At 38.7% G+C, this 19,487-nt stretch overlaps 1 protein-coding gene across 1 annotated transcript in view; it reads right to left on the reverse strand.

Moving 5' to 3' along the window:
- Positions 1-60: 60 nt before the first annotated feature.
- LOC101862800 (NUAK family SNF1-like kinase 2) overlaps positions 61-19,487 on the reverse strand; it is a 22,731-nt gene continuing 3,304 nt past the window's right edge. The window contains exon 2 of the mRNA XM_035969980.1: positions 61-152. Coding sequence (XP_035825873.1) covers positions 61-152 — 92 coding nt within the window. The remainder of the gene's footprint in view (positions 153-19,487) is intronic.

Here is a 19,487-nt window from a genome sequence, read left to right on the forward strand (position 1 = left end):
CTTGCATGGAGAGGAACCTTTGTTCACTCTGTCAATTCTTGCATGGATAGGAGCCTTTGTTCACTCTGTCCATTCTTGCATGGATTGTTCACTCTGTGTGGCGACAGCTTCTGTGTCCACAGACTTAGATTCGTGACATGTCTTGAGCCGTGCTGACAAAATGAGTGACTTCTCAGGATTTTAACCCTATTGGCATAGATAGATGGGCCAAATTTATAGGTTGGGTTTGTACAACTTATTTCATGAAATCATAAAGGATATGTTAAACTTAGCTCGGTGGAAATGGAATCGGTCTAAAATCTACAAATTTGGTGTGTCTGTTTTCTGCCAACTTCTCCATTCGTGGATTGGGAAAAATCGCTCATTTTGTCTACAAGCTTCTCGTATATAATAATATTTGTCAATTAAGGTTTGAAGTTTTAAATCTTGTTCCCCGGCTGCTTCTACGATCGGTACGGTGAAGGCGTGCTTGGATCCAGATATTCCCAACCTGAATGTCGCGACAGACTCCGGGTTTGCTGTAACCAAACCAACACCTTGTAGGAAAGGCAGCCACACCGTGTGTTTGTGTGTGTGTGTGTGGGGGGAGGGGGAACTTTGCTGGGTCCAGAGACTTGTTGATGTGACGAACAGGAGAGTTGAGAACTCTTTGGTGTAGCAGTTAGGCGCTTTGTTGTGGCATGCATGCAGGGGATGCGAGTTTGATTCATGAGTGGAGAATCGATTCCTTAAATGGGGATAAATTTTTATAATCGAGTATCTTGGTCTGTTTGCTTAGATGTTATATCTCTCTCTCTCAACCCGGATTGGCCGTGACGGGCAGGTCAGAAGCTACCCCTCCTACGCCATCTAAATTGTGTCGATGGAGGGGGTAAAAACATGTACATGTGGATTTTTTTGGGGAGGGGAGGGGGGGGGGAGAGTTGACAGCTTTGTGCATAGTGTCTGAACCTCGTTGGCTTTGAGTGGGCCAACTAGTAATTGGTTTCAAAGTTGTCAAAACTTTGTTGACATTTGTGACTGGCTGGTGTGCTTTGTGTTCTCTGCACATAATGTGAGGGGTTGGGTTTTTTTGTTTTTTTGTTGGGTTTTTTTTTTTGGTTAGTTTTATTTTGTTGGGTTTTGGGTCATCCGTTTGAGCATGATTTCCTGTAATGGTTGCGCCCATCACATACATTTTACTCGTCCCACCACACATCCCACCACGTACCCCACCATATTAGAGACGCACCCTGTAATTGATTCTGATGTAACGGTACAACAACTGAGTGCATTGGTTCGGACGTGGTACTCAAAACTCGAAGACTTTTTTTTCAAGTTTCGTCCGAGACACCACAACAGCTTGTGAGTGTGTAGCGGCTCTGCATGAAGCGGACAGCAGACAGACTACCCATACACAGGCTCTTCTCTGCTTGTGCGTTTTTGTGGTTTTTTTCTAAACGTGGACCAATCTGCTTTGCTACTCCTCTAATGATTTGTGTTTTTTGCACAGTGTGATTTTTGTTCATGTTCTCAAGATGATTTTTGTTTGTCTCTCGTGGGGCAGAGAGAGAGAGAGAGAGACCAAAGACTGGTGTGATTATCGCTAAGTTACTGATGGTGTTGTCTTGACGAGGAGATTCTCGCTCTCGCCAGACTTGTGGGTGTCTTGCTTGTGTTGGGCTCAGCTGTCAAGTCAGTTGTTGCTACTGTAGTGTACACACTCACACAAGGCGTGTGGTCGGCGGGTGCTCTGCTGTGGTTTGCTTCATCTTTTCTTTCAAACATCTGACCACCCCCTGGGGCAGTGCTACTGACTGAAGCTGTCTTTCAGCCATTCCCAAAGGGGGATATTAACATGTTCTTATGCACAGTAGAATTGTAAATGGGCTGACTTATCAATGTCGTGTTCATACTGTGCCGAAACAACATTGGGGAAACTGCTGCCGATTCTTTCCTAATAGTCCTTACTATCCTTATTTTTTCCTCTACTTCTGTTGTGTGTTTGTCACTCTCTTGTGAACTGCTATTTCTGGGGTGCCTTGATAGTCGAAACAGACATTGTGCTGCTGAGACTAGAGAGGTGAGCAGAGAAAGCCCGATTCCCCGTTTGGACTTTTCTGCTGACATCCACCCCTTTGCTCTCATTTGACCTTATGCAGTTGCGAGCGCCTTAAAACCTTACTAAAACAAACGAGTCAGTCATTGTTAAAGTAGTGTACACGCTCACACAAAATGGGTGGTCGGCAGTTGCTCTGGTGTGGTTTGCTTCATCTTTTCTTTCAAACGTCTAACATTCATATCTCTCCTCCTTCTTTTTTGTGTTTGCTTGTTACTCTCTTGTAACAGCTCAAGTCTTCGTCACTTATATATGCCCTAATTTTGTTGTAAGTGCCGTAAACTCTTACCAAATGGAACACTTACACAAGAACACCGTATCTGACACACCTAGTGGGTGGTTGGCGGGTGCTCTGTTGTGGTTTGCTTCTTTTTTCCTATCAAACATAGATCTATCGTCCTTATTTCCCCTCCTTCTTTTTTATGTTTGTTACTCTCTTGTAACACATCTAATCTTCTGGCGCTCATAAGACCTTATGCAGTTGCGAGCGCTGTAAAACCTCTACTAAAACAAACAAATGACACACCTATACAATTTTTTCTTGCCAAAGACTTATTGTTTGGGTTTGGGGGTTTTTTTTCCTGATTAGTTTCTATGTACATTGTACTTATTTTCCAGTGCAAGTTTATTTCTAAAGGTTTAAATATATTTTACTATGACTTATTTGTCAAGTTTACGCTTTATTTGATGGTGGACAAATATTTTTTTTTCTAACTTGATCAAGTCCAACATATATTTTTTTTTCTAACTTGATCAAGTCCACTACAAGTTCATTTATTTGGTTGCTTTTAAGCACAAGGGGGCTATCCCGAAAAATGCTGTTTTGAGAAAATCGAAGGTAACGTTTTTGCCCCATGTTCAGTTTCTTTAAAGGACAAGTTGAGTTTTCACAATAACCAAACAAATATACACACCAACGAAACCAAACTTCTCCTATAGGTAGGGCAATGCCTTCTTTTGATGTAGGTCAAGATTTCTTGAAACCCCCGAAATCTGGGGTCGCCCATTTGTCCTTAAAAGCGACCATTTCTATCTTAAAGTTTAAGAATATTTGTCAATGACTTATTTGTCAAGCTAAAGCTTTAATTGATTGCAGACGTACAGATTTTTTTTTAACCCTCTCCGTATGCCGTGGAGTCATTTTGTACTCCAGAGGTTGTATTCTTCACATTTTAGAATACTTCTAGTGCGAAGATCTCTTTGAAAATGTCTGTATTTCTCAAAAAGTCATTTTGACAGACCACTATGCAAAGCGTACAAGTAAATTTCCTCTTTTGAAAGTGGTGGCACAGCACAGAGTTCCCCAGGTCGTATGGCTACGATAGTAAAACACGATGTACGGATAGGGTTAATCAAGTTTTCCTGTGTTGCCGGCGTAGTGTGAGCTGTGTGCGTCATGTCAGCGTCAAGCTTTTTAGATTAGTTTACAAGTGGGTATTGTGGATGGCTGGTGGGTGTTTTATCTTTTTCTTTTGTGTCCATTTGTTATTTCTGCATAGCTCAAACAAACAAACAAACAAACATACAAAGAAACAAGCTGATGTGATTGTTCTTGTAATTTTTCCCTCCAGTCTACGGACAGATGTTACATATGGGTGGTTGGTGGGTGCTCTGGTGTGGTTTGCTTCTTCTTTCCTATCAAACATCTATTGTCTTTATCTCTCCTCCTTCTTTTTTATGTTTGTTACTCTCTTGTAACACCTCTCATCTTCGGCACTTAAATGACCTTATTGTGTTGCAAGTGCCGCAAAACTCTTCCTAAAACTAAGATGTTGCATATCTTGGTGATTAGTGGGGAAAAATATTCTTTCCCTCTGAGTTGTCATTTTTGTTCTTGTTTTTTCTTCCTCTCTCTTACTCTCCTTCCTATTTTTTTCCTGTCCTCACGAATATTGATTTTTATAAGAATATTGATAGAAATTACTTCTTATATGGGTGGTTGGCGGGTGCTCTGGTGTGGTTGGCTCCTTCTTTCCTATCAAACATCTATTGTCTTTATCTCTCCTCCTTTTTGTGTATGTTACTCTTTTGTTACACAACTAAATCTTTCTCACTTATATGACCTAATTGTGTTGCAAGCGACGTATAAAACTTACTAAAACTAGACAACCTTTCAAAGTCTCTTGTTGTGGGGATTTTTTTTCTCTTTCTTTCTGTAAACTGTTCTCTTTTCGTTGAAAATGACTCATGTGTTTCTTTTTTTTTTTTATTGTTTTGCCTTCTCCAGTGGTTTACACTACTAAATTTGTTGAGGGTTTTTTTTTCCTTACTCTCGGAAGTATTTTTTATTATTCTGTCGTTATCCATTGTACGGAGCTGATTGAAATCAGTGCCATTTTCAAGTAAAGATGGTTATAATGTAACCAGTGCCTTTTTATCATCGGCTGAGAGCGAGAGATGACTACAGTCGAAACTGTCTTCGTCTAAGGCGACCGCCTATTGTCGGAGAGAAAAGTGGTTGTCTTAGACAGGTGGCCATCTTACACTGTGTCATTATAATATAAAGAGAAAGGAAAAAAATTGCTAGAGGTGAAATGGGAAGCTATCGTTTGTACAGGTGATTGTCTTGTACAAGTGGCCATTTGTATATGTGATTGTCTTATACAGGTGGCCATTTGTACTAGTGATTGTCTTATACAGGTAGCTGTTTGTATGGGTGATTGTCTTATACAAGTGTCCATTTGTATAAGTGATTGTCTTATACAAGTGTCCATTTGTATAGGTGATTGTCTTATACAAGTGGCCATTTGTATAGGTGTTTGTCAAATACAGGTAGTCGTCAGAGCGGGGTCGAGGTGGTTAGAGGGCGCCACTGGTAGATCCTATTTCTTTACTTTCCCTCATTTTTCTGTCTGTCTGTCTTATTTTTTCCCAGCTGTAAATGACCATCATTGTGTCAATGTTTTTCTCTGCATGCAAACAAACAAACATAAGGACAGCAGTATATCCTAATTAGTCTTCTTGTTAAATATTAGGCAGCATTGTGAAATCAGGCGCTCGTCAAAATAATCAAAGTGAAGAAACTGGCATTTTTCAGCAGGTTTGTGAATTTTTATCCAACTTTCGTTTTTTGGCTCAACACCTTTCGTGGCCATTGAAGAACACATTTCTGTGTGGATTTTACTGAAAAAACGTTGATTAAAGGCACAAAACATGTAAATTTTCCGTTTTTATGGACTTTCGAGCTAAGGAAATAAGTTATCTTTGACGGCCATTTTTTAAAACTATTTTTACATCTTAAAGCAAGTGACCCCAACCTTCTTCTTTCACAAATGTCTCGACTTCTATTCAACAGAGATGGATATTTTTTTCACCAAAAGCAAGGCAAATAAACGGGCTTTAAGATGATACCAATAATGTCATATGCCCAAATATTGACGAGCGCCTGATTCCACCGCGTCATGACACAAATGTAAAGCAGCTTTTTATAATAGGGTGTGATAGAAAAACAAATAAGTAGGCCCTATAGACGCTCCGGGAATGGCCCTTTTGACAAATTGAAAACTAGTGGGTGGATTTGCTTGATTTTTACGGATGAAGTGGAATGTCATCCCGCTTCTTTTCTTTCCCCGTGTTGTTTCTGTCTGTCCGTTCTACTTCTTCCCTGCACTAATTGACCGCTATATTGTGTCGATGTGCTTCTCTTTACCTACAACTCAAACTTTAATTCTGGCACAAATTAGCATAGTCACTTCTGGCTCCCAGCTGATGATGTATTTGTTTCCCTGACTCACATTGTTTCATGCTATGTCTCATCGAGCGACGTCCATCCACACGAACGAACAAATGTGTGTGTGCCTAAAGAAAGGTACCGAAAGTCGGATTTTGACCATTTTGACTTAAGGGTTGTACCTTTCCTAATGGGAAATTCAATGCTGAACACAGTTGTTTTTAATTTTTGAGATATCTTAAGTAGTTTTTGAGATATTGCATATTTTGTGAGGTAGGGTATAAAGATCTAATTTGGAGAAAATTAGCTTTTAAGCTTAGGACACTTACAAATTTGAAAAAAGGCGATGATTCAATTCTACCATTAACTCCAAATGACCAAAACTTTTATTCTTGGAAAATTCATTTCCAATTTGGCATTTATATTATGATTAGAATGGTGAAACATAGTGGGGAAGAGAAAACATGCTTCAAGAATAGATTTTAACACCTTTTAAAAGCAGTTTTCTTTATCTCTTCAAAAAATACCCTAGTCTCAAAATTATTCAAAATAAAATATTTCGAAGTCAAATCAATGAAAACCCTTTTACTTTTACCACATTGTTAAAAAATGGTGGAAGTATCTTTTTTTTATGGAAACACATATAGGTCAAAAGAGCTATTTTTTGTTATTATCAGCCTGTAGCTCAGAATGGTCTGGGGACTTTTGGTACCTTTCTTTAGGCACACACACACAAATTTCCAATGCTTTCAATTTTATCGTGGTGACTTGTCAGTCAGATTTGACGAAGTACACCTGTTGTATAAGGGTCAAGATGTGTATATGAGGGGTGAGATGCAAAACCCGCTAAGCGACATTTTGGAAAATCAAAATTTTACGGGAGAGAGAAAAACGATTAATGTTTCATTCTTTGAATGAGAATTGAGGGCTTTATGTCGCTGGTAGGCTGTTTTGAATAAATGTATCTAGCTCAGAGAGCAAAACTTTGCAGGGGGGAGAAAAAACTGTTTCATTCTTTTTACCAATTGTACCGACATTATGACAATCTTTATTCATCTCATTATGTGATGTGAAACATTACCGCAGTTATGAGCTGTCTTCTGTCCTGGGTATGATCATGTGTCTTGAAAGACTGAGGCAGAAAATACTCCTGTCTTGGGTTTTGCTCTTGGAAGTCTTTCACTCGTCTTGATGTTGTTGGGAGGAGGGGGTGGGGTGGGGTGGGGGGGTTGTGCTGCACAAATTGTGGAATGACACACTGTGGGTAGACAGTTGACGGATGCTCTGGTGGGGTTTGCTCCTTCTTTCTTATCTAACATATAGTGTATATGACCTTATTGTATTGCAAGTGCCGTAAAACACTTACTAAAACTAAAACATATATCGTCCTGATCTTTCCTCCTCCATTTTTGTTTGTTTGTTACTCTTGCGTTACTCCTCTACTCTTTGGCACTTATACGACCTCATTTTGTTGCAAGTGCCGGAAAATTTGACGGAAAATTTTTTTAAAACGCTGTGTGGGGTGTCTGTGAGTCTGTGTAATGTGTTTTGTCAGTGTGTAAAGTGTAAAATAATGGAGAACTGGGTGGTGAGGACTTATAATATATCGCCAACGAGTTCTTGACATCAGCCGCAGTGGCAAGGACTTTTATATATATATACATATATTGATATGTGAGACATTGTGGTGAAATCAGGCGCTCGTCAAAATAATGAAATCGAAGGAATAGGCAGTTTTCCTCCAGTTACACCTTTTTAATGGAGTTTTTGTCTTTTGGCCCAACACCTTTTATCTCCATCAAAAAACACATTTCTAAGTGAATTGTTCTGGAAAACTTTGACTAATGGCACAAAATATGAAAATTTTCGGCTTTCATGGACTCTCAATCTATAAAAGTAACCCAACTTTGGCGTCCATTTTCTCACTAATTTTACCCTTTGAAACCAAGCTACCCACCCCCACCTCCTTCAATAGCAAATATCACAACTTCTATTCAAGATAAATGGGTATTTTTCTCATCGAAAGCAAGGCAAATGAAGCTTTTTAATTCTACCATGAACTGCAAATGACCAATACTTGACGTGCACCTTATTCCACTGCATCATGACACATGTGAGGTAGCTTGATGAAATCAGGCGCTCGTCAAAATAGTGAAAGTCAAGAAACTGGCATTTTCCTGAGGTTTGGAAATCTTTATTGAAGTTTTGTTTTTTTGGCGCAACTCCTTTCATGCCCTTTAAAGAATGCATTTCTGTGTGGATTCTACTGAAAAACGTTGATTAAAGGCATAAAAGATGTAAATTGTAAGTTTCCACAGACTCTCAAACTAAAGAAATAACTCAACTTTGGCGGCCATTTTCCCGCTAATTTTACCTCGACTTCTATTCAACATAGATGGATATTATTTTCACTCAAAACAAGGAAAATGGACAGGCGTTAAGATGATTCCATCTACTCCGTATGCCCAAAAAATTGACGCATATGTCACCCGCGAGTTCTTGACAACAGAAGCAGGGATTTCCGTGACCTGTCCGGCATTAAGTGGGAGTATAAAAAAGTCTAATCCTCTTGGTTATTTCATGTGCTTTCTTAACAATTGTTTTTATTTGTTTGTTTGTTTATTCATAAGTCTAAATGCTCAATATTGTTTGTTGCTAGCGTGATCCAGTAGTGTTCAAAGTTTGAAGAATGCGATGTGTTAGTGTAGGGGAGAAAATGTGCCCTTGTGTTTGGCTTGTTTAGTTTTTTGGGGGGTTTTTTTGGGGGTTGCTTTTTTTCTACTTGATTTTTTTTTAAGCTCTAACACAATTCATTAGTGTCTGTTTTGTCCACCCTGTTTGCTTAACGTGTGATTTTTTTTTTTTGTTGGTCTTCCTGGCATTATACAACAGTTTTGTTTGGTGTTTTTCTTTCGATGTCGAGGGTGGAGACGTTGATCGTTGTTTCGTAAGTGATCAAAGAAATAATATAATGCTGTACAGTGAGTCACTTATATATATATATATATATATACATGCATGTAACGATAAGGTCTCTTGATTATGATGAATGAACATGACATCACTCACATTCTGTAAATCTTGGCATGTTTATGCTGTTGTTGGGGGTTTTTTTTTATTGTTCCCATGTAATAATAGTTGTAAGGCACTTACATGACCAAAATTGAGTGGATAGTGCCGTAAAACACCTACTCAAACTGCTAAGTGCATACAGCATGCTGTAGAGCTTGGATATACGTGAATATAAATGCAATTATTATAATGTTAAAGTGAACTTTTATTTTTGCAAGATTTCAGTAGTTCAATCTATGACGCTGATGTCAATAGGGCTGGGCAATGAGTCACTTTAGCAATATCCGGATAATATGTAAGTGCACCTCTTCGACAAAATATAATGTTATGAATCACTTCGGCAAATTGGTTAGAACTAAATCGACAAGAAGGTTAGAACCGTTTCCACAAATGGGTGCACCCACTTCGGCAGACGGGTCAGGAAAGAGAGTTAAGAGTCTGAATTCGGATAATGTTTCATTGAGAATTATCTGGTTATCCGGATAGTTTATCTGGATTTTGCCCACCTCTAGTTGTCAAGAACATCTAGGGGAAAAAAGTCCCTGTCTGCAGAGTTTTTATAGAAGATCGGGAAATGCTTCTGCCTCAGGGAATGAACACTACACGCAGCCTCGGGACTGCACATGGTCTGAACATGTATTCGAGCTGAAGTTGTCTCTCTCTCTGTAGCTTGTTCACTTTCATCTGTCCGCGCACGTTTAAAAAGTTGTAATTACCCGACTCGTAATCATGAGATTGCAAATTCAGGGGTTAGAGTGTCAGTTTGGTCCGATGTTGTGTCTATAGGAAAAGCGCTTTACGTGAATTTCCCATTTGGCTCTGTCCTTTCAGAGATGGACGTTGAACTGGGAGGTCCCCCCTCTTAAATACATAATAGTGTTCACAGGGGCGTTAGTCCTGTACCATTCCACAATTTGTTTTTAAAAAATGTATCTCCTTAATTAATTTTATTTACCAATGCCCACTAGACTTTGTATGTCACTTCTGCAGGCATGCTGCTGTTACAAAAAATTATATTTTTAAAATCTTGATCCAGTGATAAAAAAGTTCTTTTTTGTGGCCCTATATTAAAAATTGCTCTTTTCTTGCATACACAGGAACACTAAAATAAATTATTTACCGTAACCTAACCAACAAATTGCTCATTTTGAGACAGCGACACCACCCAGCCCCCACATTTCAGTGTGTGCTTGTAGATTGCATCGTACTACTGTCTAGACGTCTCCGTGTGAGTCTCAAAAGGTATACTCACCCGTCTGTTGGACCATGTATCTTAGGCACAGTTTTAACTGTAGTTTTCATGAAAATAGGTTGAACTTTCCATTGTTTTAAGTGTAAATAAGGTAAATTCCTTATTTATTTATAAAAAATTTGCTATAGGGTAACATCAAAGAAAACGTTTCGGAACCTTAGTTTGCCATGACCTTTTAGATTCTGTTTGTCATCCAACTTTTACACCCATATGCAAAGATCTGAGAAGATGAAATAGAGCAGTTTGGTTTTGTCTAGCTTTCACCACTGTCAGACGAAAGTGAGCAAGCTATAGTAAATGCTGTTGTACTTAATATTGATATTCTCTTTCTTTTGGGTGGTTTTTTTGGTTGTTTTTTTCTAACACCTGTGTGTATACAACATGTGAGTATCTACTACTGTAAACCTGCAACATTCCAAATGGCATCGATTTCGTTTTTAAAGAGAACTTTAGAGAGATGCTAATGCTTTATGATCAGGTCAAGAAGAATTTAATGAGAGTATGGTTGTTGGAAGAGACTGGACAATTTTGTTTTTGTTTTTGTTTTTTTGGGAGGTTTTCTGCCACTCAGGTAAGATGTAATGTCCATGGTGATTAACCATTTCTTTTTGCTGGTTGCTTTTTTGTTTGTTTTGGGGGTTTTTTGGGGGGGGGGTTAATGTGTAATGTGAACAGGGTTCCCACTCAACCGGGAAAAGGAGAAAGAGCCGAGAATTTCTTTTGTTTTTGAAAGAATCAAGCTCACAGCCAATAAAGTAACTCCCCCCCTCCTCCCCTCCCCTTTGTTTATTTATCCAATAACCCCTGTCCTTGACACTGACACCCCGAATAAAAGGACAGTCCATGACCATGGTACGATCTTTATCTTGCATTCTCTTCACTTCCACTTCCTAGCTCCCATATCCTTAAAAAAAAGTCAAATGTGTCACAACGTGGTGGAGGCAGGCGCTCGTCAATTTTTTAGTTATTGGTATCATCAATTAGTGAGAAAGTGGCCGCCAAAGTTTAGTGACTTCCATACAAGAGTCTTTAAAAACTGCAAATTCACTTTTGTTGTGCCTTTATCCAACGTTTTCCTTTAAAATACACAAATAAGAATGTTTTTGAATTGACGTACAAGGTGTTGAGCCAAAAAAACCCCCAAAAACATCCAAACTGGTCGAAAAATGCAGATTTCTTCCATTTGATTATTTTGACGAGCGCCTGATTTCATTATGACGCCTCACAATTAAACTTAAAAATCACATTGAAAATGGTTGGAAAATCCAGGAGCAAGCCTGGAAAAAGACGGGAAATGCTTTCCCCCCTGATGTGTGGGAACCCTGTGTGTACAATGGCAGTGACTATTCTGGTTTGACTGTTCTTTCTCAGTAGTAGTTGTTGGGTAGACTATACGTAATTCATAGTCTCTCTTAAATTTCATAAAATGTCTCTAGAAAAGGTGTCTTAAGAGGGAAAATGGGAGTCGGAGTATTGTTTCGATGAGTTTGGGGGGCCTAGGAATAAAAAATCCCCATGCAACCCATATTCTAGAATGAAATATGTCAGAGATTGGAACAAGGACCAACTATGTCGTAGTCTTGCATAATATCAACCAAGTGAGGCCCAACCCAAATTCTTGCGTGACAATTGTTACTTGATCAGGAGACTGTGTGTGTGAGTGGTTGGAGGGTGCCACTGCTAGACCCTACCTCTCAACTGTCCCTCTGTTGTTTATGTCTGTCTGTCTGTCTGTCTGTCTGTCTTACTTTTCCTCCTGCACTAAATGACCATTATTATTGTGTCTATGGGCTTCCCTTTACTCAACATCAGCTTCAACAACAGAGGATTATATATCTTTCTATATCGAAGTCTGTTGTTGCTGAGCGAGTCTATTTGATCCGTGAACATTTGAATGTCTTATAAGACTTATCCCCGAACCGTTAATGCGCAGACACAACAATGGGTGGTTGGCATGTGCTCCGGCGTGGTTTGCTCCTTCTTTCCTGTCAAACGTCTATCGTCTTTGTCTCTCCCCCTTTTTTTTGTGTTTGTTATTCTCTTGTTACACCTCTAGTCTTTGACACTTATATGACCTTATTGTTTTGCAAGTGCCGTAAGACCTCTACTAAAACTTTTTAAAAACTAGCAGAGACACAACAAGTGGCTACGCGAAACCTTCACCCCCACCCAGAACCCTCTCTCCTGTCCCTCTCCCTCTCCCTCGTCTAGGGGTTGGGTTTTTTTTGGTTAAAACAGAAACTGCCATTGACCAAACTTGAATAGACAGCATGTGAATGTGTGTAATATTCGCTTGTTTCTTGTTTTGATTTTTGATTTTGGAGCCTTAAAAGTGAAGTGAGCTTTAGTTTATTGTTTTTACCTCTTCTTTCTTGTACAAATTGTTTTCTTTAAATTGTGTGCATTATATTCATTTACGAGTGATGTCCGTATTTACTCTGTGTTTTGCCTTCTATGATCATTATTTGACATTTTGTGTGCTTGTTGTGTGTGTTTGATGTGTGTGTGTGGGGGGAGGGGGTTGTGTATGTGGGGTGGGGGGTGCTTTTGTGTATGTATGTACATGTTTGTTTTGTGTGTGTGTGTGTGTGTGTGTGTGCGTGCGTGCGTGTGTGTGCGTGCACGTGCGTGGGTGGGTTGTTAGAGAATACCACTGGTAAGTCCTACTTCTTTACTTTCCCTCTGTTGTTTCTGTCTGTCTCTCTTGTCTTACTTTTTCGCAGCACTAAATGACCATTATTGTGCCGATATGCTTCTCTTTACTCAAGCAGACAAACAACAACGAAAGCTTTAGGGTAATCTGTTTTTGTTTTTGTTTTTTTATAGAACAAGAAACTGACAGTTTTTTGCTACTGGCTTCTACATTTTTTTGTTCAGCTTTAGTTTAAATCCTATTTTATACAATCAAGCACTTTGCAAATTTTGTGGTGTTTTCCTTACTGTAAGTTTACTGACAGGTTTTTGTGAGGTCAATGATAATGATGAAGATTGCTGTTCTCTTTTATTAATTTTTTTTTTCTGATTTATTTTTGCTGTTGATGTGGCAGTGAATTTTGTCCTTATCAGCAAGTGCTCTTGTTGTAGTAATCAGGTGAATGTTTCAAAGAGGGAAAGGTAAATGTTGAACTGTTATGCTGTGGTAGACCTTCTACTGTCATAACTAACTGGGTAGTTGGCAGGTGCTGTGGTGTGGTTTGCTTCTTCTTTCCTATCAAACACCTATCATTTTTATCTCCCCTCCTTCTTTTTTATGTTATTACTCTCTTGTAACACCCCTGATTTTTGGCATTTATATTCATATGACCTTATTGTGTTGCAAGTGTCATAAAACACTTACCAATACTGAAATACATTAACAACTTATAACGCAAAAATTATAGTTTGATCTGTACTTTCTTTTCATTGAAAGAAACAGTTTGCACATTTCAACAGCCACTTTCAGAGATGCCTATCTTGTGTTTAGTAGAACAGAAGACCTTTAAAATAATAAAAATCAGAGGTTAGTTTTGATGCTGGTGCATAATATTATGGACTGTTTACTGATGAACTGTTTGGTTTGAAATGTAAAAGTTCCAGAACGGTGCCAGTGTGTGAAAAAAACACATTCAAGTAAGCCCTTTGCTTTCTGCCCACCCATCTCTTTCTCCACAATGTTGGATTTCTTGTCATATTTATTTTTCATCTGACCCCCACCCTATCCCCCCCTCCCTTTCCCACTTTTCTCTGACCTCAATGCCCTCTGTCTTGTTTGCTCAAGATGCAACTTTCTCTTTTCTGTCCAGCTTTCAGCTGGGTAATGAATGACAGTGTCACATGTTTTGTCTAGCTTATTCTCTGTTAATTAACAGCGGGTGATTGGCGAGTGTTTTTTGTTGGGTTTTTTTTTTTTGGTAGCTCCCTGTTCTTTTTCTACCCGCTTTTTAATATATATTATATATGATATATATATATATATATATATATATATATATATATATATATATATAGGCCTACCATTCATCCGTCCATCACCTTGTCTTTCACCCGAAATGGTGGTTGGCTGATGCGGTGGCATATGTATATTATGCTGTTTGCTCTTTCTACTTTTTTTCTTTTCTGTCTTTTTTTAAATTCAAAAGATAATTTCTTCTTGAAGTAGGCTAATGGGGCTATGGTTGTACTTGTAGTGTTCCCTGCTTGTCCTGGATGATTGACGATTCTGCGATTTGATTTGACAGTTTGGAGGGGGGTGGTGCTTGTGTGTGTGTGTGTGTGCGTGTGTGCGTGTGTGCGTGCCTGCATGCATGTGTGAGTGCATGCATACGTGAGTCTATTAGTGCGTGTGTTGAGGTTTTGGCTTGGGGGGGGGGGCGATGGGGTAGGATTTGTTTGGAAGCTGTGGCACAGTCTAGTAATTTGGTACGAATGGTATCATTCCTAATATGCTCACTCATTGTTCATTCTGCATGTCTCTTGACGCCTCTGTCGGCCTTTATTCAGTACAGCCACCACGCAGAACACTGGTGATAATAATCGGTCGCTTTCAAGGACAAGCGGGCTAACCCAGATTTCGAGAGTTTACGGAAATCTTGACCTACACCAAAAGTGGACATTGCCCTACGTAGAGGAGAAGTTTGGTTCATTGATGTGCATATTTGTTTTGTTATATAGAAAACTCTCCTAGCCTTTTAAAGAAAGTGAACAAGGGTCCAAAAAATATACCTTCGATTTTCTCAAAACAGCATTTTTCCGGATAGTCCCCTTGTGCTTAAAAGTGACCAATCATAGATTGCATTTCGCTACCTCAGAATTAGACAGATCTGTCTGTTCAATACCTAATTTTGAGACATTTGATGTCAAAATTTTGTTAAGTTCACTATCTGTAAAGCTTTTCCGAATGTGATTCTTTGCATATCTTGAAAAAAAAAAAATATAGAGTAGGCAGAGCATTTATTGCTTTCTGACATCATGGCCATAGTAACTCATAACGGCAAAAAATTGTCAGATAGAACTTTGTAAGTGGGTGGTTGGAGGGTGCTCTGGTGTAGTTTGCTCCTTCTTTGCTATCAAACATCTATCGTCTTTATCTCCCCTCCTCCTTGTTGTATTCACCCTGTAACACCTCTAATCTTCGACACTTATATGACCTTGTTGTGTTGCAAGTGCCGTAAAACTCTTATGAAAAAAAAGAACTTTGTAATTCTGAGGTAGCGATATGTTATGCAGCCCATATCCCTACGGGAAAGTGGTAGGCTACTGTGTGCGATTTACAATGTATTTGATCACAACTTTCGTACTGTGTGAATGGAGAGGCAGTCGTTTCTTATGGCATATTGTTACATATAATATTATTGTTATTATTGATGCTGTATGTGTTGACGGGCCAATTTATTAGCTGGCAATCGGGGGGGGGGGGGGGGGGGGGGCTTGTCGTGAAGGCGTTTATGATTTTGCAACGATGTTATGACATATTTGGAAAGGGGACCGTTTTTGTTTCCCTTTGAATGTACTGTTAATAATAATATTATTATTATTATTATCCTGTTTGAACTTTGATACCATTGGCAAGATGAATAGACGTAGAATAATAAAATGTGACTTTGAAAGTGACGTGTTTGAGTTAGTGTGTGTGTGTGTGTGTTTGTGTGTTTGTGTGTGTGTGTGTGTGTGTGTGTGTGTGTGTGTGTGTGTGTGTGTGTGTGTACCGTGTGAAAATGGCGTGTTTGTTTTTACCTTTGTACTGTGTGAATAATGACGTGTTTGTAGGAACTGTATGAAAATGACGTGTTTGTTGGCTTCATGAGAATTTTTGTGTTGATGATAAACTAAAAATGGTCTCGGGAGGCGAAGCTTGGATCATCAAAACGTAGCGCTGTGGTTGGCTGGTGGGTGCTCTGGTTTGGCTTGCTCCTTCTTTCCTATAAAACATCTATCGTCCTGATCTCTCCTCTTTCTGTTTTATGTTTGTTACTCTCTTCTAACACTTCTAATCTTCGGCACTTATATGACCTTATTGGGTTTCAAGTGCCGTGAAACTCTTACTAAACCGAAAGGTTTTCCCTCTAATGTAACCACGGTGACTCAATGCAACGTGTTATATGGATATATATCAAGCCAAAACATCAGCACTGTTCTTTGGCTGAATACAGAGGGGATGCGTTGCGCTATAAACGTTTAAATGACCACAAGCAGTAAGTTCTTGGGATCATGACCAGCATATCGCTACCTTAGAATTCCAGAGTTCTGTCTGTTCAGTAATTGTTGCATATTATACTTGGGCAACACCTGTGTCCAAAGGTCTTCGTGTGTGGTTGGTGGGTGCTCTGGTGTGATTTGCTTCTTCTTTCCTACCAAACAACTATCGTCCTTTTCTCCTCTTTTTTATGTTTGTTACTTTCTTACAACAACAACAACAACATCATCAACAACAACAACAACAACAACAACAACAACAACATATTATTATTATGGGCCTTAGTCAATCAAAAATCCAACAATAGGTTGTTTTGGGGTTTAAAATACAAAAAAAATAAAATAAAACGTTTATTGCAGAAAGTAGAAAAGTACATAATACGAAAATGAAAATTAATATAATATTATGAACATGACATTTATTTTTAAACACAAGAGCAAGCATTTGAAAAATTGAAAGTAGCCTTCTACACTATTACAGAATGAGAAATGCATGCCAATGCATACCTATCGTTTTTACAACAAAATAAAGGTGACTAGAGGTTTCGGACAGAAGCTGCAAAAAAACAACTTATGTCTATTATCTCATCCCCCCCTACCCCCCTCCCCCCTGTCCCCGCCCTTTTTTTTCAAATAACACTCAAACTCAATAATAATGAAAGGTAGCCTACAAAGCTTAGACTTCTCCGGCATATTAATCATTTTTTCTATAACCCCCCTATGACTACATCAACACCACCGACGCCTAATTTAAAAAATGTCTCCCGCACTGTCCCTGTCTCTTACCGAAGACGAACACGAAAGGAAATAAGAGCAGGTGGGTGGGAGTTGCCGTTCGTCTCTTCTACTACGTCCACAACTCTGTATTGAAGTACTGCCGGGACTGCTGCTGCTACTCCAACAACGCATAATGTACTGCTGTCTTTATAAACTACATAACGAAACGATAGGTAATGCTGACAAAGTATTTAGTTAAATAACACTTGAGACTACCTCAGAATCTAAACCTTTGCAACATTGTAGGCTACTCTGACTTTTTGGTTAAACATTTGATTTGTGGTTTCCTGTTGTAGGTGAAGGACGCTAAACGAAATGAAATCATTTACCATAAGATAAATAAATACTATATAAATTATCAAACAAATGAACGAATGAATGAACGAATGAATGAATGAATGAATGAATGAATGAAGGAATGAAATGAAGGAATGAGAAAAACAAGAAAAGAACAAATTAATTAAATGAATAAATGAAAGAATCAAAAACACACATATACAGGCTTTCTGATTCCGGGTACACATGCTAGAAATAATATGTGAGGCAACGTGGTGGAATCAGGCTCTCGTCAATTTTTGGGCATGTAGAGTTATTGGTATCATCTTATAGCTTGTTCACTTGTCTTTATTAGGATGAAAAAAATATCCATTTATCGTGAATACAACTCGAGTTATTTGCGAATGAAGGAGGTGGGGGGTCACCTGTTTTCAGAGGTAAAATTATTGAGAAAATGGCTGCCAAAGATTAGTTATTTCTTTAGCTAAAGACTCCGTGGTAACTGAAAAATTTCATTTTTTGTGCCATTAATCAACGTTTTCAGAAAAATCCACACAGAAATGAGTTCTTTAATGGGCGTGAAAGGTGTTGAGCCAAAAAACAAAAAGTTTATAAAAATACACAAACCTGAGGAAAAATGCAAGTTTCTTCACTTTGATTATTTTGAAGAGAACCTGATTCCACCACGCTCCATCAGATATACCAAAGGTCAAAGAGAACAATATGAAAAGCAAGGCAATGAAAGTAATCGCTACGTCAATCTACACAGGATCATTGCATAAAAAAATTTAATTAAAACGACAGTACATCGTATTACATCAATCAACAATATTGTGACTTGTGCAAATAAATCACCAGCACCGCCATCAAGGAAATAAAAAAGGTGGTAATAACTAGTGATATAACAAAGTCGTATAATTAGACAAAACCCCCATAATGACAGCAACAGAACTGTGAATGTTTTCAGCTGCTATCGACACAATTCCGATGCTTTGACGCTGCCCCGCCCCCCCCCCCCCCCCCCCGACATCCAACCTCCTTCCCCTCTAATACCAGGCCCTGAGGGGGGAAAGACGGAGACGACTTTGGGTACAACATATTATTCACAACTAATTGCTGTCTTTAGAGACTACTTTACGAAACGATAGATATTGTTGAGTTTGAAATAATGATGATTTTAATAACACTCTAGATCTAGACAACATCTAAAGATCTTTAATTTCATACGTGTGTGGGCTGCTCTCGTTGTTTGGTGAAACATGTGTCACGACGTGGTGGAATCAGGCGCTGGTCATTAGGAACAAAGGGTTATTGGTATCACTTTAAAGCCTGTTCATGTGCCTTCCTTTTGGTGAAAATAATAGCTATCAATGTTGAATAGAAGTCGAAATATTTGCAATTGAATGAGGTCAGGGTCAGAGGTAAAATTTGCAAGAAAATGGCCGCCAAAGTTTGGTAACTTCCATAGCCTGAGAGTCCTTGGAAATTGAAAACTTACATTTTTCTGGGCCTCTAATCAATGTTTTTCAGAAAAAGATCAACACAAAAATTTGTTTTTAAATTGACCTAAAAATATGTTGAGCAAAAAAAGAAAATAGTTTTAAAAAGTTCCCATAGTCCAAAACCCAAAAAAAGCCGATTTCTTTGATTTCATTATTTTGACGAGCGCCCGATTTCACCACGGTGCCTCACATTTGATTTGTCGTTTCTTGTAGCTGGTGAGGAATTGTTTTCCTGTGGTTGGGGTTGGATACAAAACAAAATCAAAACGTTCATCACCAAAAAAAAATCCAACAAACAAACAAAAAATCATGAACACACTTACATGCTATCTTATGCTGGGCACACATACTAGACGTCATAATGTACCAAAGGTCAATGAAAACAACATCAACGGCAAGGTTTTGAACGTTACGTTAGAAACAGGGCCCTTTTTGAAGCGTGAAAACAGCTCATTATGTTGCTTTGATAATATAAGGCGTTAACCTTTTTCCTATCTGCCTGAAGACTTTATTTTTTCCCCTACATTCTGTTGGAAAAACTACTAGAGCTAGTATTACATGTGCATTTAAAAACTACCGCTGCTTTTTCAAACTCCACAATGGCTTCCCAGACAATACATAATATACAGAGAGAGAGAGAGAGAGAGAGAGAGAGAGAGAGAGAGAAAG

Source organism: Aplysia californica, unplaced genomic scaffold, assembly GCF_000002075.1.
Source record: "Aplysia californica isolate F4 #8 unplaced genomic scaffold, AplCal3.0 scaffold00203, whole genome shotgun sequence".
In the NCBI taxonomy this organism is placed as follows: Eukaryota; Metazoa; Mollusca; class Gastropoda; order Aplysiida; family Aplysiidae; genus Aplysia; species Aplysia californica.